Source organism: Lontra canadensis, unplaced genomic scaffold (assembly GCF_010015895.1).
Source record: "Lontra canadensis isolate GAN:19392208 unplaced genomic scaffold, GSC_riverotter_1.0 scaffold76, whole genome shotgun sequence".
In the NCBI taxonomy this organism is placed as follows: Eukaryota; Metazoa; Chordata; class Mammalia; order Carnivora; family Mustelidae; genus Lontra; species Lontra canadensis.
The window spans coordinates 783,432-808,399 of NW_022631070.1; the positions used below are offsets into that span (position 1 = coordinate 783,432).

Genomic DNA, 24,968 nt, shown 5'->3' on the forward strand with positions numbered 1-24,968 from the left:
TTTCTTCCTGATTCCATCTCGTTAGTTTGTATATTTCTAGGAATTTTTCAGTTTCTTCTAGGTTGTCCAGTTCGTTGGCCTATAGTTGTTCATAGTAGCCTCTTATGATTCTTCGCATATCTGTTATTGCTTGTAATGTCTCCTTTTTCATTTATAATTTTCTTAATTCAGGTCCTCGCTCTCTTTTTCATGGTTAGTCTATCTCACGTTTTGTCAATTTTGCTCATCTTTTCAAAGGACCAACTTCTACTTTCGTTAATCTTTTCTCTTGCTTTCCTGTTCTCTATTTTGTTAATTTCTGCTCTCATCTTTATTATTTTCTTCCTTTTGCTTACTTTGGGCTCAATTTGTTTTTCTTTGTTTATTTCCTTAAGATGTAGAGTTAGGTGGTTTATTTGGGATCTTTCTTGCTTCTCACTGTAGGTGTTTACAATCATACCTTGGAGATATTACAGGTTTGATTTTGGGCCACCACAGTAAAGTGCATATCTCAATAAAGTTATTCAGATTCATTTTTTGCTTTCCCAGAGCATATCCAAATTATGTTTACACTGTTCTGTAGTACAATCAGTGGCATTATGTTTAAAAATGTAATCAAAATTTTATTTGTTATTTTAATTAAAAAATAATTTGTTGCTCACAGTGCTAAGCACCATCTCAGCTTTCAGCAAGTCACAGTCTTTTTGCTGGGGGAGAGTCTTGCCTTGATGTTGATGGTTGCTGACTCTTTGGGGTGGTGGCTGCTAAAGGCTGGGTTGTCTCTATTTCTTATTTAATTTTTTAACTTCATTAAAAATTTTTAGTTCCAGTGTAGTTAACATACAGTGTTTTATTAGTTTCAGGTGTACAGTGTAGTGATTCTACAATTCTGTATTACCCAGTGCTCAGCAAGATTACGTCTACTCGTAATCCCCTTCACCTAGTTCACCCACTCTCCTGCCCATCCCCTGCTAGTAACCACCTGCTTGTTCTGTGTGGTTAGGCAGTTTCTTAAAATAAAACAGCAGTGAATTTTCCTGCATAGATGGACTTTTTCTTTGATGAATGATTTCTCTGTAGCATGCAATATTGTTTGATAGCAATTTTCCCCAGTGGGGTTTCTTTCAAAATTGGAGTCATTCCTTTCAAACCCTGCCACGCTTTATCAACTAAATTCATGTTATATTCCAATTCCTTTGTTGTCATTTCAACATTTTCTTAGCATCTTCACCAGGAGTTGATTCCATCTCAAGAAACCACTTTCTTTGTTCATTCATAAGAAGCTACTCCTTATCTGTTAAAATTTTTAGCATAAGATTGCAGCAATTCAGTCATGCCCTCAGGCTCCCTTTCTCTAATTCTGGTTCTTCTACTCTTTCTACCCCGTCTGTAGTCACTTGCTTCACAAAGTCTTGATCCCCTCGATGTCACCCATGTGGGTTGGAACCAACTTCTTCTGTATTCGTGAGTGTTGATATTTTGAACTCTTCTGTGAATCATGAATGTTCTTAGTGGCATCTAGAATGGTGAATCCTTTCTAGAAGGTTTTCAGTATACTTTGCTCAGGTCCATCAGAGGAATCACTATCTGTGGTAGGTACTGCCTTGTGAAATGTGTTTCTTAAATAGTAAGACTTGAAAGTTGAAATGTCTCCTTGATCAGGGACTGCAGAATGGCTGCCGTGTTAGCTGACATGAAATCAACACTAATCTCATCGCACATCTCCAGCAGAGCTCTTGAGTGACCAGGTACATTGCCAATGAGCAGTCATATTTTGAAGAGTCTCCCCACCCCCTGCCCCGCACACAGTAGGTCTCAACAGTAGGCTTAAAATATCTAGTAAACCATGCTGTAAACATATGCACTGTCATCCAAGCTTTCTTGTTCCATTTAGAACATAGAGTAGAATTAGCATAATCCTTAAGGGCCCTATGGTTTTTCGAATGGTCAGTGACCCTTGGCTTCAATTTAAAGTCACCAGCTGCATTAGCTTTTAAAAAGAGTCAGCTTGTCCTTTAAAGCTCTGAAGCCAGGCATTGACTTCTCCTCTCTAGCTATCACAGTCCTTGATGGGGCATCGTTTTCCAACAGAAGGCTGTTTGATCTACGTTGAAAGTCTCTGGTTTCATGTAGCCACTTTCCTTAATTAGCTCAGGTAGATTTCCTAGAGAACTTGGTACAGCTTCTGGATCCGCAGTTGCTGCTTCACCTTGTACTCTAATGTGGTGGAGGTGTTGTCTTCCTTAAACCTCATGAACTTACCTCTGCCAGCTTCACACTTTCCTTCTACAGCTTCTTCATTTCTCTCAAACTTCATAGGGTAGATGAGAATTCAGGCCTTGCTTTGGATGAGGATTTGGCCTAAGGGATTGTTGTGTCTGGTTTGATCTATCCAGACCACTAAAATTTTGTATCAACCATAAGGGTGTTTTGCTTTCTTAGTATTTGTGTGTTCATGGAGTAGCACTTTTAGTTTTCTTCAAGAACTTTTCCTTTGCATTTATAACTTGGTTAACTGTTTGACACAAGAGACCCAGATTTCAGTGTCTCCCTGCTTTTGACATGCCTTCCTCACTAAGTTGACTCATATCTAGCTTTTGATTTAAAGTGAGAGAGTTCACTTGAACACTTCGAGGCCAGTGTAGGGTTATCAGTTGGCCGAATTTCAGTATTGCTGTGTTTCAGAATAGGGAGGCCCAAGGAGAGGGAGAGAGATGGAGGAACAGCTGGTTGGTGGAGCAGTTAAGTGTGCCATCTTGTGTGGGTGTGGTTTGTGGTGCCCCAGAACAATTACAATAATAACACCAAAGATCACTGATGAGCACAGCAAATATAATAATGAAAGAGTTTGAGACTTTGCGAGAATTACCAAAATATGAGCCAAAGAAATGAACAAATGGTGGTGGAAAAATGGCACTGACAGACTTGCTTAATGTGCAGTTGTCACAGACCTTTGATTTGTAGAACACCCGCTATCTGTGAGGCACAGATGAAGTGCCGGGAGATAAGGTATGCCTGTTTTGTTACAGAGTTCCTTCTTAGAACTTTTTTTGCTCTATCCAACAAGTTCTGGTATGCTGTGGTTTCATTTTTGTTTCTCAAAATATTTTTTTAATTTTTCCTTAATTTCTTCTCTAACTCATTGTTTGTTCAGGAGAGTGTGGTTTAATTTTTATGTATTTGTAAATTTTCCAGTTTTACTCTAGTTATTGAATTCCAGTTTCATCTCACGGTGGTCAGAGAAGATGCTTGATATTATTTCAGTCTTGAATTTTTTGAGATTTGTGTTGTGGCTAACATATGGTCCATCCTAGAAATTGTTCCAAGTGCAGTTGAGAAGAATGTGTGTTCTGTTTTGTTGGATTGAATGTTCTATTATGTCTGTAGGACAATTTGGTCTTTATCATTGTTTGAATCCATGGTTTATTTATTCTCTACCTAGTTCATTTGTCATTGTTGAGAGTGGGATATTAAAGTTCCCAATTCTTATTGAAGTGCTTTTTATTTTTCCTTTAGCTCTATTAATTCTTGCTTTATGTATATAGTTGCTCTAATACAGGGTGCATAAATATTTAAAGCAGTTATGGTTTCTTGTATTGATCCCTTTATCATATATAATGACCTTTCCCCCCTTTTTGAGCCATTTTTAATTGAACGTCTGTGTTGCCTGATAGAAGTATAGCTAGCCCAGTTTTTGCTTTTGGTTACCATTTGCTCGAAATATTTTTTTCCACCTCTTCACTCTCAGACTGTGTTTATCTGTAAGGTTAAAGTGAGTCTCTTGTAGGCAACATATTGTTGGATCTTGTCTTTTTATCCATTCAGGCATTCTGTATCTTTTGATTGGAGAATTTAATCCATTTACATGTAATTAATTATTGATAAGTAAGGACTTACTATTGGCATTTTGCAAAATGTTTTTTTTTTTTAATTGTTTTGTAGATCTTGTTCCTTATTTCTTACTGTGGTGCCTTTTTTTGTGTGTTTTTTCCATGTCTTCTGGTGTCCATATGCTTTGACTTCTCAGATATGTTCTTTGGTGTAATTTATACAGGTTTTTCCCTTGTTACCATGAGGCTTACATAAAGTATCTTAAAGCTCTGAACCCTATTTTAAACTACCAATAAATTACCTTTCATATAATTTCTATGCCTTATACTTTGTTTTTTCTCCCTTTTACATTCTAGGAATTGGTGTAACATCTTCAAATTTTTTATATTATATAACTAATAATTTTTGTAGTTATGGGATTTTTTCTACTTTTTTAACTTTTAAACTAGAGTTGGAAGTGAATTACATACTACCATTATTGTACTACAGAATCTAATTTTGATTGTATACTTACCATTACCAGTGAGTTTTACACTGCCTTGTTAGTTTTTATGATGTTATCTAATATCCTTTTGTTTCCACTCAAGCAAGTCCCTTGAGCATTCTTGTAAGGCAGATTTAGTGAATTTCTTCTGCTTTTGTTTGTCTGGGAAAGGCTTTATCCCTCCTTAATTTCTGAAGGACAGTTTCACTGGGTTTGGCATGCTTAGTTGAGTTTTTTTTTTCTTTTAATATTTTGTTTTATTTATTTATTTATTTATTTTAAATTTTTTATTTCTTTTCAGCGTAACAGTATTCATTGTTTTTGCACCGCACCCAATGCTCTATGCAATCCGTGCCCTCTCTAATACCCACCACTTGGTTCCCCCAACCTCCCACCCCCTTATATCATCCCTTTTCTTTGGGCCTAAAAAGTTTCTACTGAGAAATCTGTGGCTAATCTTATGGGCATTCCTCTGTATGTAACTTCTCTCTTTTCTCTTGCTGTTTTAAAAATTCTTTCTTCTTCCTTTGACTTAGGACATTTTAATCATAATGTGTGCCTGTGTAGACCTATTGTGGTTCACCATGTTGTGGTTCACCCTTTTTGGGGCCCTTTGGGCTCCTTGGATCTGGAGGTCTTCTTTTTCTGCCAGGTTGGGGACGTTTTCAGTCATTGCTTTAAATTTTTTTTTTAAGATTTTATTATTTATTTGACAGAGATCATAAGGAGGCAGAAAGGCAGGCAGAGTGAGAGAGGGGGAAGCAGGCTCCCTGCTGAGCAGAGATCCGGATGCAGGGCTTGATCCCAGGAGCCTGGGATCATGACCTGAGCTGAAGGCAGAGGCTTTAACCGACTGAGCCACCCAGGCACCCCTCAGTCATTGCTTTAAATATGCCTTCTTAGGATGCCTGCTTGGCTCCGTGGTTGAAGCGTCTGCCTTCGGCTCAGGTCATGATCCCAGGGTCCTGGGACTGAGTCCCATGTTGGCTCCCTGCTTGGTGGGGAGCTGGCTTGTCCTTCTCACTCTGCCTGCTGCTCTCCCTGCTTGTGCTCGCTCTCTCTCTCTGGCAAATGATAAATAAAGTCTTTACAAAAAATATACTTTTCTTCTCTGTTTCCTTTCTCCTGGATTCCTGTAATATGAATATTGGGTTTTTTTTTTATTCTGTCCCATAAATCTGATATGCTTTTATCACTGTTTTCCATTCTTTTTAAGTTTTTGTTCTAATGACTGAATAATTTCAAATGTCCTATTTCCTAGGTCACTGATTGTTTATTCTGTTTGGTCGAATCCACTTGTAAGGCTCTGATTTGAATTCATTTGTTCAGTATTGTATGTTTTAGCTCTAGAATTTTTTTTTTTTTTACTGTTTTTGTTTCTTTCTGGGGTCCTCATTTGTTCATGCAATGCTTTCCTAATATTTAGTTTTCTGTGTTTTTTTGTTGTTCACAAAACTTCTTTCAGGTGATTATTCTGAATTTTTGAGAGTTCATAGATGTCTTTCTTTAGGGTCAGTTATTAGAGATTCACTAGTTTCTTTTGGTGGTGTCAAATTTACCTGAATTTTTTTTTGTGATCTTTGTTACCTTCCACTGGTATCTGCACATCTGAGTAAGTGTCTTCTCTAAGTTTTTGCCAGTTTGCTTTCGCAGAGGTAGTTTTCATGCATTAGTTCAGTCAGGGTTTCTGGATGTGCCTGTTAGTAATGTCCTTGGGCTGGTGGGGCCTGCTTTTAGGGTTTGTTTTTGGAGGAAGGAACTGAGTTCTGAGGTCAGAGTGGAGGGTTGGGCCATTTGCTGAGAAGAGCTGGGTAGGACTGTTACCTTGGTTTCCTGCCAAAGTGAGGATGTAGGCTGGGTTCCTTGGTTGCCTGGAGTCTTCGGTCAGGCTTAGTTGCTCTGCATCGGGTCCTATGCTCAGCAATAGGTGGGACTACGAGTTAGCTTTCTGTTGTTTGGGAACGAGTGTCCACGGAATATCCTGGTTAGGTGAGGCCACTGGTTTTGCTCCGCAGACGGGGAGAGTCGTAGGCTGCGCTTCCTAGTGAGGTTCTCTCGTCGGGCCGACTGAAGGCTGTATTCAACAGCAGGTAGAGTTATGAATTCGTTTTCCTGCTCAAGCATAGCCGGAGGAGCAGCTCCAAGGCCGCTGAGGCTCTTTGTGGGCTTAGCTCAAGCTGACCTGTGCCCAGGTTCATTGGCCAAGCAAGACCCCTGGCTTTGCTCTGGAGGTCATCAGCTCTGCCCACCTCCCTCCTGGCTGGAGCATTGCTGAGTTACGCAGCAGCTTTGAGATGTTCTGTGCGCTATTTCTGTCAGATGGCACGGGGGGCCATACTCAGCTGCAGATGGGGCTGTGGCTCAGCTCTCCTGCTTGGGTGGCATTGGGAGGGCAATGTCTCAATTTTCCCTAACAGGCTTTCTGGTTGGGAGGGGCTGGGAGCCATCCTTTGTAGTAGGAGAGGTTGACTCAGCTCTTCTGTCTAGACCTGGGTAGCCCAGGCTCAGGGCCAGCAGAACCCTCTGTTTGAGGACCCGAGTCCGGCAGATGCACACGCAGCTGCGTTTCGTGGTCAGACTGTGTTGCCGACTTGGTTCTGCAGATGAGCAGATCCGCTGGTTCGCGGTCCTGCTCAGGCTCTGCAGGGCGAACTTAGTCTCCCGAGACCTGAGTGCTAGTTGTTGCACACCTTTCCCGGCTTCTCTGTAACAGTCACATTCTCCAGGATCAAGCCTCACAGAATCTCTTGGGTACTCCATGGAGCAAAACCAGAGTAGGGGCTCCCACGAAGCCACCCACAGTGTTGGGGGCAGGGTTGGGGAGGGAGAAACCCTGGGCTCTGTTTTGCCGCTGGAGGAAGCATACACTCAGAGCAGACATGGGGGCGTTGTGTGCGCCGGCCTGGGGCTGGGCCGGTGTGGGCAGTGCGTGGTGTTCCTCTTGCCCTTCCTGTGTGGTCTGTCTGGCGCTCTGTGCTGCTGGGGAGTGCTTTGACCTCACGCGTTCTAGGATTCTCTCAGTGCTGTCCTGTCCGTGAGTAGTTGTTAGTGGTTCTTGTGAGGGGAAGTGGGAGTCTGGAACAACCGAAACAACCTTAGTGAGAGCAGTCGTGGCTCGTTCCTTAGTGGCAGAGTCCCCAGTGTTTCCTTGTTTGGCTTGCTCTAGCCAGCGCGAGGGGCCGCCTTGCTCACCGTTCATCGCAGGAGCAGGGAAGTCGAGTTGAGCTGGAAAGCCCTTTCTCTCTGAAGCCCGCTCTGCAGAGGGTGGGGACCCGGGGAAGCCGGCAGCATCTGACAGTGCTGGGCTGAAGTTGCTCCTAGGACCGGGGGTGCAGCTAGTGCTGTCGGAGAGCCGAAGGAGGCTCCTGGGTGGTGGGCACACACTCGCAGGGCCTGGGAAGGGGCGCGGAGTCAGACCTGGGTGCACAGTGAGCTTGTGCGCCTTGGAATTGCGTACAGGTGGATGGTGACTGCGCCGTCAGCTCTGCGGGACGTCTCGTGCCATGGCCCCGTCCATCATTCCCGCCAAAGCTCTGTCTCTACCGGTCCCCTCCCAATCTCATCATACTTTTTAATGGGAAGGTTCTCGTTTGTGTCCGGTCAGAGTTTTTAAAGAGATGGAGTTAGTGGCTGGAACTGGTTCTGTGGGCTGGTGGGAATGAGCCATGGCTGGCCGGTTCGGAGACGTGACACTTGAGCCCACACAGCCACTTGGCTCAGCTCTGCCCTTTGTAGGGACTTAGGTTAATGGAAGCCTTTAGGGCCGGCTTCTCCGCCTCCATCCCCCATTTTAATCATTGTCTTTCTGGACAAACCTTTAAGCCCTAGCCAGGGAGACATTGTGTCTGGTAAGTGCTGAGCTCTGCCAAGGCGTGAAAAACCTGGAAGAGCTGCCATCTTTTTGTGGATCTTCAGTACGTAATCCCATGCAGGCACTGTGGGGTATACCGTGTGCTGTGCAGAGACCGTGGTTTTGTCTGGCCCATCTACTCTTTCGCATTTGAAGGGTTTCTCTTTACCTGGCACATATGCTGATTGCGGCAGTTTCCTGGGGGCAGGATCCCGTACTTCTCCTTACGGTCCCTTCCCCTCCTAGAGGGCCTCACGAGGAGTAGCTGCCTAATACACAGGTTTTAGATAAATGAGCGATTAACTGATTATGCATTATTGCTGTGGTAGTTACTGACAAGTTGGTATGCATTGCTGGATACGTTTCCTGGATGCCAGGGCTGAGTGGCATCCCAGTAGCAGCATCAACTTTTTGCCTTTTCAAAGCTGTTCTTGTGACTTAGTCGTATCATGCTGCCCGTGGGCTGGTCCAGGCCCCATCCTGCTCGAGGTACTCAGCTGGCCAAAGGGACAGTGGCTGCAAGTGGCAGTTGACCTGCTGCTCAGGAATGCCTTGGGGTCATATGCCTGTACTTGTAGTCGTTTTCTTATTGATTTGTACTCCGTTCTGTAGCTTTTCTGGTCCCTTAGATGTTAAAAACCTTTCTAGGAACAGCCCTAAAATATTTTGGAGAGGGTGCAAAATTTGACCTACAAAAATGACAGTATGCTGCAGGTGGCGTGGCTTAATGGTAGCAGTGTCCTTTCATTCAGGCCCTGGTGGCTGATTAGCCCTGTGACAACAAGGAAGAGCCTGCATATTTGGGACCCACAAACAGATGAGTGTTCTTTGTCCTGCCTGTGTCCCAGACCTCCCATAGTGGCTCCTGACTTTTGCCCAGAGGCCTCCAGTTTCCATCATCCTCAACCCATAGCATAATGAGACCTCTCCCTCTCCATGGGGGTTTCCTGAGTTGTCTGTTTAGTAAGGAATGCTCCTCCCCAGCCCCAGCAAGATCACCTGCTACACTGGTCCATCGATCTATGTATCCACCCCCCTACTCTTTGACCCTTCTACCCAGCTGCCTCCCCATCCCTCCATCCGCCCCTCTCCTACTCGTCTCCCTAGTCAGCCGTCCCTCCATCCAGCATTTTTGAACACTGACTGTATGGCAGGGACTGTGTGAGGCGCTAGGGATACAGTGATGAATGAGAGACAGGCTCCTACGGCAAAGAGCTCACGTTCTAGCTTCAGGAGACACATAAGCAACGGGCAAACAGCGCACAATAGTGAATGTAACGATGCATTGTGGACAAAGAACTATGAGCAGATAGGAGGGGTAGAGAGATGAAGAAAGAAGAAAGAAGGAGAGAGTAACTCCAAAGCAGTGATTGTTTGTCACAAGGCTTAAGTACTGATAAGCCTCTTTCAGAATTACCTTCTTCTGAAGCCGTGTTAAAATTTTTGTTTTTTTTTGCTTTTATGAAAAAAAAATTCTTTTTTCCTAAATAAAATTTTACATGAAACAACCAATAAATAAAGCAAGCAAAAGCAGAGAGCCTTTGATTAAATTGGGGGTCGGGTAGAGATGGGGGTGATGGTCTAGAAAGACCTCTGCCCGGCCGCATCCAGCCTTCGGAACCCTGCCCTCTGCTCTTTCCAAGGTGGTCAAAATTGTTTTGATTCTGGTTTTTGTTGAGGACACACCTTTGCCATGGAAGGGCATAGAACCTATAGGAGTTACAGGCAAATCTCTAGGTGATTTTGACACCCACTTAGGACCCAAACTGGATAGCTGGGCTTCTCTTGTGGGGAAGAGAGACCTAAATATATACTTAGAGGTAGGAAGGGGCGTATCCGAATGAGGGGTCAGTCGCCCCTTTTGAGAATGGAGTTAGTTCTCCGTCCTCAGGACTTAGGGCAGGGCTGTGCGGGTGTGTTACCCCACGAGGAAGGGTGGGCGAGCTTCTAATGTAGTTTCTCACGAGGAAAAAGCCTGTTCAGAGGCGTGTTCATGTGGAGATCCCTACTTGAGGAGCAGTGGTATCTGGTTGCACCTTGTCCATATTTGTCCCAAGAACCCAGGGAGAGCTGTGGGGCCCTCTGGGCTTGGCGGAGGGGACTAAGGGTAGGAGAGCGTAATAGGCCAGGCCGGCAGAGAGGGGCTGACTGTCGGTAGTTTCTCCCACTGCTGCTAACTGGTTGACCTTCCTGAACATGGGCGGTGTGACAGACCCTGCTCTGAGTGTTTTCTGTGTATCGCCTTAATTAATCCTCATCATAACCCCATGTGGAAGGTATTTTTTTAACCCCGATTTTGCTAATAACGTTAAGGCATAGAGAGGTTACGTGGATAATTAGTGGTAGAGCTGGCACTCAGACTGAGGCAGTAGTCACCAGGGAGTGCTCCCAAGTGTTTCCTCTTCTTTTAACACCAGCTTCATGGTAGAAAGTTCATGCAGTCTCAAAATAGGGGACTTTTATTTGGGGCTTTAACTATAATTGACCGGTCTTTTAGATTTATATGTTGATTATCTCTGTATTTGTATATTTTTTATTTTTAAAAACATCCTACAGGTGTGGGCAGGTATGAGTCGGTACCAGCCTTTGCTGCCCCACAGAACAAGGGGAAAAGAAATGTGGCCTTTCCATAAAGCACCTGACAGACCCTCAAGCATCACTCGGGGCCACGTCTGCCAGCGCGCAGCCCCTGGGTGCCAGGTCCACGGCGGGGGGCCACTGCATTGGGGCTCGGATGGAGAGGGCATCTCTTGCTGTCCCTTCTTACCTGACTGAGCCTCAGAGCTCTCTTGACGTTATTACCTTGGATGTATGTATGAGGAAAGTTCTCTCCTCCGGCACCTCCTCATGGAGCCTGCTCTGCAATGCGGGAGCCCGGGTCATTCAGAGCAGTGGTTCTCAAAACGTTAATTAATTTTTATTTATTTATTTTTTTAAAGAGAACCTCTTTCCTCTAACCTCGAACTACGTGGCTCCAGCAAGCAAAGTCTGTCTAGACCCTTTGATTTAACTACCCTTGGCTATTTCTCTGATCCTTTACTGTCACTAGAAGTTGTTTTGTTCTTGTGCCGAATTGATGAGTAGGAGGTTTGGGGTGGGAGGAGGCAGAGACCGGCTGAAGAATTTCCCATCCTCTGGATTTCCATTAGCCGCACTCTCTCCGTCCCTCGTTATCAGGGATTACTAAGATTTGTTTTATAAAGGATTAGGATGTCTGTGCTGTTTTGCAAGTAGAAGTTTAGGAGTTTTTCCTAGAATCAAACATCAATCAAGAAAAACAAATCTACCATAAAACCCCAAAGCAAAAATATCCAAGAGAAAGCTCCATTCTGTTCAGACTTATGGCCTGTAGGAAATGTTTCAAAAGTATTTCTTCAAGGGGCTAAGCAGCAGGACTCCCATTTAAGCACCGCAGCTGTTGTAGGATGTCTCCCTCACATATGGCTTTGAAATTTTTCCCTTCTTATCCTGAATGATCAAACACCCTTTCTTGCTCTCTCCCATTTTGCGGTCCTGAATAGAGCGGCCATTGTGCTCCAGCGGCCTAGAGAGAGTTTTTGGTGTCACATCACTGTGGAAAAGCATTGAGGGCAAGCCAGCATTATTCCCGGAGCTTTCTTTTTTTGTCTCCTTTCTTCTGAGCCTGAAGGGATCACATTCAGAAAGGCAGTTGGGTTTTCTAGTTTAGGGCAGATTCTAGACGCTTTCCAGGGGCCTTGGGCTGTTGTGAAGGGATTGCTGTCTCCTGCCACCCATCATGCCCTGGGTAGAGGTTTGCCATGGTCACCAGGGAGGGGATGGTTTTCCAGATGTCTGTTGCTAAAATGTGCTCAGAAGAACTTCCCCCCACTCCATTTTGTTTCCAAAGAAAATTTATTGAATATTAAGTCATAAAGCCAGTGATATAATTTTAATGAAAAATATCCTGTATCACTCAAGACTTAAAAGAACAAAAATACCCCTTAGAAACACTGCCTTGAAAAATAATCACATTAACTGTACACACAACAGAGTCCTTTCTTAAGCTTTATTTAAGAAATCGAGTACTATATAGTTCAATATATATAAGACACATCCAGTATTGTGTTCCTGATAGCAAGTGCATAGATTTTGTTAAGATATCATTTCACTCGATATAAACGTTTTATGGTCACATGTAATATTCCCAGTGATTTTTGCCCAAGCATGAGAGGAGAAAACAGAACACAGCAAAAATAGTGAGCTACAACAGAGATGAGAAACAAAAACAGCAAATTAGCAGAACAGTCGATTCCTGATAAGTGAATAAGCTGATTGTTTGGTCACAATGTTTTATTCACTTATCAGGAACGATTCACAGTACATTGATGTTCACTGTGTTTCCTAGCCTGCCAGCTGAGAGGCCCCGCCCGAGGCTTGTTGGGGAGTGTCGTGGGCTGGGCAGAGGTGTGGCTGCTGTCAGCGCTGTACACGTTGACAGTCCTGTCATTTCCCCAGGTGATCCGTGGGTGGCAAACATACACCTTGCTAACTAACACTGCAGTGGTGGTGTACAGAATCAAAATGATAAGTATGAATTTAAGCAGGGACCAACTTTACAATCATGAATGCTTAAGGGAACTAGCAGTTTTGTCCCCTTCTTTGGAGAATTTCTGGTTTTATTGTTTCTCTAAAAAAGAACAACAAAAAACTGGCTTTGTCTTTCCCTTCTTTTACTTAGCATGAGTATTTTGCCTTGTGCCAAATGGTAGAGAGAGAGATATATATATCTCTCTGTAGAGATATATATATATATATATTCATTCATTCTTATGTACAGATTTTAAAAATAAACACTTGCATCTTGGAAAGAACTGATCATCCTCTTCTCTTCCTTCTCCCTCCCTCACACCCTTCCCATCAAGAAAAAAAAAAAAAAGAAGAAAAAGGAAATCACACCCTTAGCCATCTTGCCCCACTAAGGTAAGCAGTGGGTATTCAGAGGCAATCTGATGGAGGCTATGAGAGTTAAAGCAGAAGTATTGGCAGGAAGTCAGCTCCCATCTCTGCAGGTTTGGAGCTGGTGGAAGTCACTTCACTGAGGTGTTCGGCCTATGGGAGAAAGAGCCTCCTTTCCTCCACCTCAGCAGGTCCCTCTGTGGTTGAGCCGACTGGAAAAGACAATCTAGGGGTCAGAGGGGCCGCTGACACCAGAGCGTGAAGGGCTGGAGCACCTGCGGGGACAATCTCACGGGCAGCGGGAGGAAGGCTGCCCGGTGCTGGGTGGCCTGAGTCAGACCGAGTTTGTGCGGCTGAAAAGTTGGAAGGAGAGCTAAGACAGAGGGAGCAGACATCAGTGGAATCTCTTAAGAGCACTTGGAGAGCAGTCAGATTCCTGAGCATAAGAGATGGGCCGAGAAGGGAGCGGGCCTGGAGCTTCGGTTTCAGAGGGCTTTAGTTCTCTTTTGGTAACTGAGGTTGGGGTGATAGTGAGGGACAAGGTGTTGACTCAGGAGGGAGTCGTGTGGGTGCTTATGGCATTCTTGGCTTTCGTTTGGAAAACGATGATGTATCGTGAAGACGTGAGCGTGAGAACCTTCACCTCCTTCCCCTCCCACCTCACCGAGTAAGAGCTTCCTTTTGAGCACTTGGAAATAGTCCCTTTGTTATCTTCAATAATTAAAGCTGCCCCTGGATTCAACCAGCTCTAAAAAAGAAATAATTTAAATTACTTTTCTGTAAGTAGGTCGTGATGGATAGGAATGTGTAAACTTCAGTTTAACCTTTTCGCATCTCTGTTGACCGGGTCAGTGTGTCGCTTCTTCCCTCCGAGCTCACCTCTTTAAAAACGTGGTTCGTTCCTTGGAAGAGTTGGTAACGATATGCCTTTAGACTTGTGGGGAGGTAGAAGGAACCCCAGCTCTGCTGCTGCTCCTCTTACATTTCTTAAAGGGATGCAGCAAAGCAGCGGCCGCTGTGGGCGAGCGTTCGGGATTGCACCCGCGCACCCACGGGAGGGAGAGGGGTGGGAGGGTGCCCGGTCCCAGTGGGGTCAGAAGACCAGAAGAGGCCTTGGCAAGTCCAACTCTGTAGGCAGTTACTTAGGTGAATGAGAGAAATAAGCAGCAGTCTTGGGAGCAGTGGTTAAAATGGGCTTTTGTACAGAAATCAGAGGTGGCTGGTGTGCAGTCTCCCCCTTTCCCCAAATCAGATATTCACTTAGGTGGAATCGACTGTATCTTTTTACACAACATAGAGAAAAAAAACAGATACGTGAAACAGTGAGGTGTGTAGATGTATCACCAACACATAATGACTACCAACAATACAACACGCAGAGAGAGAAACAAGTATTAGGAAAATGGTTTAATATTGGAGACAGAAGCAAAAAACTGCATCACACAATAACATACGTTACAAAAATAAGTTTGACTGTCTCAACTACACGGTTATGTTCACAATGAGGACAGAAGAATCAGAAGAAACTTCGATCTAAACAGCAAAAAAGCAAACCCCTAAAGTTGTAACTAATACATTTATCCACTTAAAGTGACTGAGTACTTCTAAATCTAATTACCTTATTGTGTAACTGCACAATACAGAATAAAAAGTGAAACTTACCGCTGTATTTTAAGACAAAATTCTAATGCTAGATATAAGCAAAGGGAAAAAAGAAATCAAGCCAAAGTTTTTAATTCTCAAAAGAAAAGCAACTTTCTTTCTATCCGTCAGAAATCAAACTTGAAATCAGTCATTGTCAGGGGGCCCACTAGAGTAAGCCACAAAAATTTCCATTTTTTTTTTAATCTCCAGTATAAAAAGTTCCACTGGTACAAAATGCGTAAGTACAATCAGTTGTAGAAATAGGAAAGCCTGCGTATTTTTTTTTTTTTTGGCTCAAATTCCATCAAACAACAAAACCAAATGCATCAATAAAACAAACAATACTCAAATGGTCTTACAGTTTCCACTAGGTTGCATTAACTTTGGCTTTTCTCAGACAATATTTAAAAACTATTTTGTAATTCTAAACAAAATGATACTATTAATCTACAAACAATTCTCACAGCACAAAAAAACACAAATACATTTTTTGTATGACATTATTCAAAAAGGTAATGAAACTACAGGTTTTTTTAAAATTTTATTTCTTCTTGTTAATTAGCACTTAAGATAATAAAAACAAACAGTAAAATGAGTCCAGAGTAGCACAAGCCAAAGAACTATAACCCCTATGGTGAAAGAAAGATGAACTTGTTACGCCTTTGAGGACTGCCATTTTATCACAATTCTCTAATTTAGTGTAAAAACGACTATTCTCTACACTTGATTTAAAAAAAAGCAGTTTCCCTGTGTGTTTTTCCTTCTGGCACAGGCCCTTTGCACCCTTGCAGCTTTTTTTCCTTTTGATATTAAAAGATAAAGTGAGTAAAAGGACAATTTGTCTCTGAGGAGGGTCAGCTTTTAAACAATGCAAACATGCAAAAAAAAAACAAAAAACCAAAAACCAAAAACCAAAACCCCAAAAAAACAAAAACCCCGACTTTCCCCCCAACATGTACTGTTTTGGTTACCTGCAAAATAAGAAACACCCAATATGAAATGCCCATCCTGTGCCTCTTGTCACCGGCACTCAGGCTCCTCTTGGGGAGATGCGGGTGAGTGAGAGGAGGACAGCTGGAAATCAGATGGTGTTCTCTTGTGTGCTGCGCGTCCACAAACCACCCTATGCTGTGTGTGAGAGATGTGCGTGGACTCCTGGCATTAAGCTGATGGCTGCAGGAAGTACAAAATAGCCCTCAAAGGATGAAGGAAGGCCCCAGCAGTAGTAAACACGTGTGAGGATAATACAAATCATTTCATTGTAAGTGCATGTGCTATAAGAAGGAAACTTGTTTTGTGTTTAGTTTTTGTGTCTTTTTTTTTTTTTTTTTTTTTTTTTGGTTTTTTTTTTTTGTGTGTTTTTTTTTGCATCATTAGAGGCTAGTCCTTTCCATCCCAGGGCTATCACATCCATACACGTATTACTGAACAGAGTAGTGAGTGGGAGGAGGAGGAGGAAGGAAAGGGAGCCAGCAGTTTCTGAACTCCTTTAGAGATAAAGAAGCTTCCAGGGCCTGCTTTCAAGAAGGCAGGAGTTTGTGTTGGGGCTTCCGGGATGACACTGGGGTTTGTCAAGATAGCAAGAGATCTGTTCAACGTGAAGTCGAAGTCAAAGTAATATGGCACTTCACAGAGTGGCAGCAGGATCTGGTGCTAGTGCTAGGTATTTGGTCAGTAACTGTGACAAAGAACAGAGTTGGACTTAGATGGTCAGGCCCCTTTCAGTGATTTCAATTAATAAAGTTAATAAAAAGGCAGGAAAAGAAAGGACTATCATCTTCTAACCCCAGACACCTTGCTTAATCAGAAGTATCTCCTGGGATCAGAGAATGCCCAGCACAGTGGCTGATTAGAAACATCATTAACTGAGAGTATTTAAGAAACAAAATCCCTCAAAACACTACTTCATCACAAAGTCTTTTAACTGGAAGGTATATGAAAATATTCTGAACTAGAACATACCCCTACACCTGATCTCAAAAGCATATAGAATTTAAGGTTAATGTAGGTGCTCAGTCTACCTAATGTCCCCCTTAGAAGTTTTATTCAATCAACTGTTTTTAATTAAAACCAGAGAAGGAATTTCAACAGCACATTCTTTTTTTTTAAATGACCAGAAATAATCAAAACTAAAAGAAAAAAAAAAGTGGTGTAGGGAGAAAAACAAAAAACAGAGATGGTGAAAATATATTTTTTTCCCTTCGGATTTGCTTTGTGGAGTTTTGTTTCTTTTGGATCTCAACCAATAGGTTAAAAAGGTAAGAAAGACAAAAAAAAAAAATTAAAAAAAAAAACCCAAAACCTCAAAGATGTATGGGGGGGAGGGGAGAGGGATCCAAATTAGAAACACCCTGGAACAAACAAAAATGACAATGGTATAAAAAGTTACCAACGCTCCAGACAGCTCTGGGTAGAAAGGGTTAGAAGTTCAAAACTTTCTCACCTTAGAGGTTTCCATATATTATGAAGGAAATACATCGTGAGGTTGCCGTCACAGCATTGATGTGCAGAGCGGTTAAAAAAGTGAGACATGGGCACTTATACAATGTCTTACAAAAAACATCATAGAGAAATAACAAACAATAACAATTTCAGGCAACAAGACCACAGGATAGCAAGTTAACAAACTTTTTAACCTCTTTTTTTTGTTGTTTTTTGTTTTTTAAATATTAGGGATTTATACAAAACACATAATAAAATACCCATGTTATCAAATTACTTCTCACAAGAAACACACTGAAGCTCTAGGAAGGAAGTACCTTTGGAATTTGGCACTATATATTTTCACTTTTTTTCTTTAAAAGAAAAAAAAATCACATTTTGCTGAACACAACACATCTAAATAGTCCACAATAAAAAAAAAAAATGACATCAATGCTTTACAAGCCAACACAAAACTTATTCTGGAATAGGGTTTTTTTTTTTTTTTTCCCCTCACATGAAATTTTTTTTTTTTAAGCAAACTTTTTTTTTAATTCTTTAAGTAAACCAATTCTAAACTTGTCTTATCAACAGAGAACATTAAGACCATAAGACTCATGATTGAAACCACAACTTAATTCACAGAAGCACCAACATAACACAGTTTACAGTAACCTTTCTCCTGTACATTGAAACAGTATAAAATATAGGTAATTTCATGTGCATTAAACCATGGATTGTCTAACTGTGAGTCAGTTCAGCAAAAGGTGACACAAATAGGTAGCATTTGCCCCAAAACAGGGTAAATATTTTTCTTATACTAATCTACAAAAAGTGGTTCTATATATATATCTTAATGAGAAAGTGAGCCACCTAAAATGGCCTTATCAAAAAACTTTACACTGCCTGAAAAATGTAAAAACTATTACAGACCTCTAGAGACTTAAAATCAGACAGTTTTTTTCTCAAACTGTTTTTGGAAGTAGTCTGTTAGAAACCAACATTCTGTGTCCCTGGACACATATTGCTATTGTTACCAGTGACCGGGAAGAATGCCAATCCCTGTATAATACTTTCAAGTCTGTTTTATGAAAAGAAAAAAAAAATAAGAAAGAAACGTTTTTGCCACAGGTTTTTTTTCTATAATTAATTTGTCTAATAATAAATTTCAGTCTTGCATGAATGCAGCAATGTTTTTCACATTGACTTCCCAGAATTCATAGCTAGATGAGGTCACATGCAAATTTCAAAGGTCAAACTAGATCAAAGGTCAGTAGGAGAACCAAATGTGATGTGAGGTCAGAAAGACATCAGAAACAATGACGGGACGATGAAACTTTTTTTTGAGACGCCACAGGGACATGCTAGGCAAACGGTGAACTAACGGGCATGAAGATGTCTAGGGAGAAAACAAGGGAGAGTAAAAAGTTACACAGAATCTACGCAGCAGCAACAAAATCACTCTTAAGGGTGCAGGAGAAAAACTAATGCAAATCTTAGGTCATCAGGGAGTCTACGAGCCATTCCCGTAATTTGCATTTCTTACGATATTTATCCACAGCACAATGGAACCCCAAGAGAATCCATCCGGAGGAGGAGAGGGGATGGATTCCGGGAGTTTTGGGGTGGGGGCTGGGGAGGGACAAGGCGGGGGGGGGGGGGGGGGAGGATCCAGTTTCAACGGATGTGACATATGGGGGAGAGTCAGACGACCGAACTATAAACTAGATAGATCATGGAAGCTACGAACAAAATCGTCAGACAGATACAAACAACAAGAGGGAAAAGCATGAACTGTAGGCCTAGGGTTCAACGGTGAAAAAAAGCCCATTCCTAGAACGATTCCTCTAGAGACTACTTCAAAAGGCTCTAGCTAGCACAGAGAACTGCTCTTTAGGTACCCAATAAGTTAACAATAGGCAATAAATAACTTCCATTATTTCTGAGGCAGTAAAAATTTTGTACAAAAATAGAAATGCTTTTTTTACAAATAAAATTTACAGGCCTGTGGCTTTCTTTTTTATTTATGTATTTATGTATTATTTATTTATTATTAAATTTATCTTTCAAGAAACATCAAGTATTTTCACTCATTTTTATTTTATTTTTAAACCCTGTAGCTTTAAGAAACAGATCTCTAAATCTTTTTTTTACATTAATCCTTTCTAAAAACTAAAATAAAACAATAACAAAATAGACAACCAGTGTAATAATCTGACCGATAAATGTCATGTTTCTTTGAACCCTAAAATAATATCCTACTTGTTAAAACAAACCAAATGTAGTGGAAAGACGTTTGTATTGTTTTAAGTGCTTCTCCTGGCTTCTCTCTCGTGCTATGCCACCACCTTAACCTCTAAACGGTTGGCGCCCTCCTAGGGGGTGGGCGCGGACAGGAGGGGTGAATTCTCCAGGCAGTGCTCTGGGGCACCAGGGGTCTCAGAGTTAGAATTGCACGTTAGCCTTTGTTTGCCTTTTTTAAACTCTCAAGATGTCATTTATTCATGTGTGTTTTTCTTTAAAAAAAAAAAAAAAAAAAAAAGCCAAAAAATGAGAACAAAACAGAAAAGGTAAAAGGAGATTCAAATTGCAAAACAAAGGAAAATACAGTGGCACAACTGGAAGAGGAGTTTTACTCGATAGAAACAAGGTAGCCCAAGTTTTTAATTATGGCGAACTGGGTGGGGGCATGGGGAGGGGACATGGAGGCCTTATTGTAAAAATAACCGTCTCTCTTGGTAAAAGTTGGCAATGTGGTCCTCCTCTGCCTTTCCTGTTGAGAACAGGCTGGCTTGTGGGACTTACCCTAAGAAAGCTAAAATAAGAGCAGGGAGCCTCTGGGGTTGGGATCAGTAAGGTTTGCTGTCGTTCTTGGAGCGCTTCAGCTGGACCTTCAAGCGTTTCATGCCAATCTGAAAGCCGTTCATAGCCTGGATAGCAGCTTGTGCGGACACCGGATTGTCGTAGCTAACAAAGCCTGGAAGACACGAGGGGAAGGATCATGAGAGCAAACCCCTCCTCTGTGAAAAGCACAATCTCAGACTCTCAGACTCCTGGTCTGTTTACTGATCTCAGGTCTGTTTGTGTTGGAACCCTTCTGACAAAACCCCTGGCGCCTAAGTAAGTGTTCCCAGAGGCGGAGGCATAGATACTCTGGGGCTCGCGGGGTCCCCAGGGGCTCGCGGGTCCCAATCAGGTGCAGTTTAAATGCAGGGCTGGCAACCGCCCACTGCAGTGACGCGGCCTCTCATTCCAGTTCTCCACCTGCACGCACACAGCCCACACCTGCTCGACTGTCGGATGGGTCCGTTAGGGAATTAACTCTAGGGTATTTGTACTTGATTTTTAACACTGTGGAATTCTGAGAGGGACCTAGGGACCCAAGGGAAATGCTGGCCCTTTCTCGTTATATCAACTTCCATTTTCAAAGTGCCACTGCATTCAGCAGGCTGGAAACTGCTACCTGATACCCCCCTAGAATAAAGAGTCTGAACACCTTAGGGATTAAGAGCCACCCTCACGGACTTCCCAGTACCTTTCTCTGTACTGACACCGCCAAAATGGCAGGGAGCGCATGCTTTTGAGAAAGAGCAGTGACGGTCTGCAAAGACCCAGAAACAGAATTCTGATTGCAGAGTCTGCTCTAACCTGGGGGTGGGGGTGGGAGGGGACACACAGCTTTCTGCAGTTAATGCCCATGTTTAGGGGTTGAGCTTGGGCTGTCCCTACTTCTGGTGTTGAAAGGAAGCGATTACACTGGGTGAATTTCCCTTCTCGACATCAACTGTTCAGAAGGTTCTATACTAAGCTGCTTCACCTATCTGCTAAAGAGCAAATCCTTTACAAACTAGAGGAAGAAAAGGACATCAGTATATCTTTAGCAGAGTTCTCAGCTGATAAAAATGAGCGTATGGTATAATGCAGAAAAGCTTTCCGTCGGCAGGCTGAAATGCAAAACGGTGGAGCAGATATTTACTAAATCTAATTCCCAGTGTGTGTTCTCGAATCCAAGATTTGGGCTCTGATTTTCTCCTTTCCTTCTAGGTCTTTATCCAGAAGCAGCAAGATGATTAAAGAATGGAAATGGGTCAAGGGTGAAATGGATAACGAAACCTGTCCAGGAGGTGAGCATGAAGGAATGGGCTACCTAAGACTCGCAAATCTGGGACCCCCCCCCCCCAACCGCCCAAATTAGGTCGGCTCACTGAGAAATGTAGGTTGGGGATGCTGCAGCTTTTGATAAAAACGGAAAACAGCGCAGAGTACGAAATACAGTTGCCGACATTCTTGGGTGCAGCCTGCATTATTACACTTGGAGGAGTGGTGTGTGGACCGATATCATCTCTTTTCAAGGCACTAAGTATTTTTCTCAAAATCAGACCCTGAAGCACAGCCCCTTTCCAATCTCCAGATAAGCCCAGGGCATTGCTTAGTGATGAGGAGTAAAAGTCTGGCCCAGAACCTCGCGCAGGGCAGCTCGGCATGGTAAGCTCCCACCGAGTGCACACCCCCACCCCCCGGGGTTCAGCTCCCTTTCCATTTCACTCGTTGGTGAACCATCACGGGGCGGGGGGGGGGGGGAGTATGCACTTGTCATAGCAGTGACAGTGGAGACAGCCTTTCCAGTTGGGTAAAAACAGTGACTTTCAGTGGCGGACATACTAATTCCCCTAACAATAGAGGCTTCAGACCTTCCTGGGTGATGGCACAGAGATTAGAAAGACATGACGATAATGGGGTTTTAGAAGCCAAAACATTCTCTCTACACCCAGTGCCCATTACCAGTAGCCAGATGCTATGTTTGAGTACCATTCCTACCACCTTTGATGTTTTTCTCCACCGCATTTAGTTCTCTTTGTCCTTCCTCCGGTCCGCATCTGTTGCACTGTTTTGTGCTGTTACGGCCTACCACCTACATGAATTACTAGATTGGAGGAAGGAGGAAGGCATATGTTCGAGCTCAGACTGGCCCAGAACTTGCCAGGCAGGTAATCTATAATCTGAACAGTCTAGCCTCTAAACCACTTTGGAGACTAAAGGGGTTCAAAAAGCAAAACAAGAAATAGATTTAACGAATGCTCTGTGCGCCTGCTTCTAAAACATGAGGGCAAGCGGAGAGTGTGCCTTCCCGGGGAGCACAGACTGCCTCAGGAGGCAGAGTCCGGGCTGTGTGAGGAGAGAGGGCATGACAGCCCAGGCCACCGAGGAGCTGGGTTTTTCCAGTGTTCTCTGAATGCCTGCATTTCCTGGGCTCTGCGTCCACTCGGGCAGGCTGTGCAGAGCCCATCAGCCCAAATCCCGGCTCCCGAATCAGCATAACACAGCATTCCACGGGCCCGTGACAGACACCAGCTCCCTGTCCTGTGCTCCAGGTAGGGGGGTATCTGCAGTGCTGAGGGTGGCCTGGCTACACCCCTGCTGTGAAGGGACGGGTCTCACTGAAGGTGTGTGAGAGTGCGGGCAGCCTCCCCATACAACGTGCTACCGGATTCCACAAATGCCTGACGCCTCCCGAACCTAGAAGGCTACGGCATCCGTGGCAAAGTGTCTACAGTGCCGCCCTGTAGCAGGGCAGCCCAAACCACCTCCATCTGTTGGCTGTATTTCCACCTGCTCAGGTTTGTGGTTCCAGCTGTGGGGCCTGAAGAAACCACCGTTGCTCTCTAGTGAGAGAGAACCGGACGCGCGTAGTCTGACACTAGTAGCACAGCACACGACGTTACCTAACGCGCGGGCATTTACTGTCGTTTCCCAGATGCTTCCTTAATATAGCCCCTTCCTCTGCTTTGGATTAAATGACTTTGCCCGATCTGCTACATGGATCCAAAAAGCCAAGAAACAGCACCACCCAGGGAAGGCCCTATCTGGACTTCTCGAATATTTGCCATTTACGTTTTCCTTCCCGTGCCTCCTCACGTGGGAATTTACTGTAACATTCTGGCTTGGTTTCTTTTGCATACCAAAGCACTTGCTCAGATTGGTCTGTTTGTCAATGAAGACTTTAGCAGAGATAACATTTCCAAAAGGCATGAACATCTGCAGAATGTCCTGGTCTCCAAACTCCTGTGGAAGGTGGTAAATAAAGAGGTTTGCACCCTCTGGACCTAAAGAGGAAAAAAAAATCAGAGTAAGGTATTCTTCGCTTCTTAGTTCCCAAGGCCTCTTCTTAGGACTGCTTTAATATCAGACAGGCTAAGCATTGCCTCTCTCTCTCATACTAGAAGGGAAGGAGGTAGATGGGTAAATGTCAAGTGCTGGGATGTCTTTCAAGACAGGAATCATCCCTCAGATGTTCCTGATTTCCATAGACACTGGTCAGCAACAGGGTCTTTTCAGGGATCATCTTCTGTGGCTCACATTTGCTTAGTGTCCGTATTTTCAGGGTCTTCTTCATGGGGGTGAGGGTGGCCCCCGTGGGGTAGAGGTGGGAAGGAGAATGCAGGAATGGGTTTTTCCCGGGTGGCCGTGTTTTGTGGTATGTGTATATACAACCTCTTGGAGCTGAGAGTATCCTGCGTATTCTAGCAAACGGTAGCAATTTAGAATAATGGGTATAGCAGTAATGTTGCTTGGATTTCTCAATCATTTACCTAATTATCCATCCAGTTTTGATTTGCCAAATCTCTTAACACACAGTCTAATAATCATTTTTATTAGAAATGACTGGCAGGGAGTCAAGGCAGGAAAAAGTAGGTAGTTAGAGTTTCACAGCTGTGAAAGGAATTATACCCCTGGGGATTAGCCTTGGAAATGAACGCATGAGGTACAGAAGCTAGTGAGAGACCAGGCTCAGCCATCCCCTTCCAGAGAAGGAGGAAGAAAGGGCAGAGTACGGAAGGTCCTCTTAGCTACACTGGTTAGAGAGGTCAGCTCTCCTCCTCGTCTGCCCGTCTCATTCCCCTCTCTCTAGCCACCTGCACGGAGCCCTCTCAAGGTGAAAAGGAGGGAATCGGAATGACCTGATGTGAGGTGATCCTCCAACTTGCCAGGTCCGAGGCTGCCTGGGGTCGTTACAGATCTTCCCCCCACCGCTGGCCTGGGGAGGCCCCAGGGCTGGACGTTCAGAGTTCTGGGAGGGAAGGGGGCTCCCCAAACTGGTGAAGCAGCCTTGGCAGCGGACTCCTGCACCCTAAACTGGCCCCCGGGGGAGGAGCCAGGGCAGCCCAGGGAGCACCTGCACGGCGGTCCTGCGGGGCCAGGCTTGGTGGCTAATATTTGGGTCTAAGAAGAGGAAAGCTAGGGTAAGAACTTTGTAAAAATAAAAGAGAGGAAGCATCTTTGTAAAAAAGAGTCAAACCAAGTTTCTTCCCACAAACGTGTGGGACTTTTCCTGAGGAGGTCTTCTGGTGGCAAGCTTCTGAAGCGACGGAAGTGAAGCATTTCTTGGTCAACCTGACCACTTTAACTCTGTGTGTTGCTCACAATTCCCACGGACATACCCACATTCTGTGCCAAGGAGGCAGTCTGTAATTCAAGGGACACAGTTGCAGGTCTTAGGTCCCCAAATGTTTCCTGGTTTAAAAAAATTCTTAAGGGGCGCCTGGGTGGCTCAGTGGGTTAAGCCTCTGCCTTCAGCTCAGGTCATGATCTCAGGGTCTGGGATCGAGCCCCACGTCAGGCTCTCTGCTCGCTAGGGAGCCTGCTTCCTCCTCTCTCTCTCTGCCTGCCTCTCTGCCTACTTGTGATCTCTGTCTGTCAAAAATAAACTCTTTTAAAAAAAATTCTTAAAAAATCAATACTTAATATGAACAGGTGCAAAACCAAAACACTGGAAAGGGTTGTACAGAGCCCACTGGGCCAGTCCCGGCTTCCGCAGTATGTACCGGGCAAATCTGGCACCAT

At 43.7% G+C, this 24,968-nt stretch overlaps 1 protein-coding gene and 1 long non-coding RNA gene across 11 annotated transcripts in view; one reads left to right on the top strand and one right to left on the bottom strand.

The window, feature by feature from the left end:
• The first annotated feature begins 2,921 nt into the window (after positions 1 to 2,921).
• Positions 2,922 to 21,566, top strand: LOC116881674. The gene is made up of 3 exons (XR_004385469.1): positions 2,922 to 2,988; positions 21,171 to 21,250; positions 21,538 to 21,566. It is a non-coding gene; the product is annotated as an uncharacterized LOC116881674 (long non-coding RNA).
• Positions 17,354 to 24,968, bottom strand: part of CELF2 (CUGBP Elav-like family member 2) — a 303,992-nt gene continuing 296,377 nt past the window's right edge. For 6 of the 10 annotated variants that reach the window (XM_032881609.1, XM_032881611.1, XM_032881612.1 and 3 more), the window contains 2 exons: positions 23,087 to 23,230; positions 17,679 to 20,103 (listed from right to left, as the gene is read on the bottom strand). In XM_032881609.1, coding sequence (XP_032737500.1) covers positions 19,976 to 20,103; positions 23,087 to 23,230 — 272 coding nt within the window. In that variant the 3' untranslated portion in view covers positions 17,679 to 19,975. Of the gene's footprint in view, positions 20,104 to 22,860; positions 22,981 to 23,046; positions 23,231 to 24,968 lie in introns of those variants that run through there. The other 4 variants (XM_032881613.1, XM_032881618.1, XM_032881617.1 and 1 more) reach the window with 2 other exon arrangements.